This window comes from Condylura cristata, unplaced genomic scaffold (assembly GCF_000260355.1).
Source record: "Condylura cristata isolate star-nosed mole 26May11 unplaced genomic scaffold, ConCri1.0 scaffold00018, whole genome shotgun sequence".
Classification (NCBI taxonomy): Eukaryota; Metazoa; Chordata; class Mammalia; order Eulipotyphla; family Talpidae; genus Condylura; species Condylura cristata.
This window is the reverse complement of record NW_004567119.1, coordinates 3,579,744-3,580,723: the sequence shown is the minus strand read 5'-3', so window position 1 is coordinate 3,580,723 and position 980 is coordinate 3,579,744. Positions and strand designations below refer to the sequence as shown.

The 980-nt window shown below is 48.2% G+C and overlaps 1 protein-coding gene across 1 annotated transcript in view; it reads left to right on the top strand.

The window, feature by feature from the left end:
- SLC7A11 (solute carrier family 7 (anionic amino acid transporter light chain, xc- system), member 11) overlaps positions 1-980 on the top strand; it is a 64,488-nt gene that overhangs the window by 19,641 nt on the left and 43,867 nt on the right. Inside the window, exon 5 of the mRNA XM_004685286.2 lies at positions 88-187. Within this exon, the coding sequence (XP_004685343.1) occupies positions 88-187 (100 nt within the window). The remainder of the gene's footprint in view (positions 1-87; positions 188-980) is intronic.

Genomic DNA, 980 nt, shown 5'->3' with positions numbered 1-980 from the left:
CCCCCGCCCCAACTTGGGTTTACGGCTGAAGAATGAACCATAGACAATGCTTTGGAAAGTCCTAGAGTCTCTCTGTTCTCATTGCAGGGCAAACACAGCACTTCAAAGATGCCTTTTCGGGAAGAGACGCGAGCCTGACGGGGCTGCCTCTGGCTTTTTATTACGGGATGTATGCGTACGCAGGCTGGTGAGTCCCTCCCTCTCCATCTGGCTGGTGACTGCGGAGTTCCTTCATTCCTGCAAATATGTTAAGCTCCAAGGAAGGTTAAGCTCCAAGTGAGAGCCACCCCCTGGAGCATCATAAGCTTTGCTCAAGGTGGGGAAGATGGCCGCCATCAGGGCACCGTGTGTCCTCGACTGGCTCTCCACTCGATGTCAACAGGACTGGGTTTTTGCGCGGCCACTGCTGCACTGCACCTGATGTTAAAAGAACAAATACTTGGTCTTGAGAACCAGTGCAAATCACTTCTAAGTAAGTGTAGAAAGGAGCTCACAGTGCCCCGAGACACTGAAGTACTTTGCTTGTGAGAAGGCCTTTCAGGGGAAGCGCCAGGGGTGGATACATAGAGTGAGTAACTGATTCTCTCCACCTTGCCATGAGAAGGAAATGATGCAGATCTAGAAATAAGCAAGGCACACCCAGGAGGTAAATGGTTCTCTAAAGGCAGGGAAGGAGAATCTGAGATAAGGAAATGTCTGCACTAGATAATCTGCTCGAAAGGACCTTAACCAGTTCCTTAAGTTTTCCTTTCATTTGAAAAACCATGCGGCAGAGATGATTAAAATCACCGTGTACGGCGTGTACTGCTTTGATTCGGATCCAGCCTGCAGAGTACTGACTAAGCATTAAGACTTTGTGATGCCCAGCTTTAGCCAGAAACTGAATAATCAGATCCTGCGAATAGTTGTGTGTTCTGCATTTACTTAAGAGGATTTGCTAAACTTCCCTTTGAATATCATGGCTTTCATCTTCCCGAGAG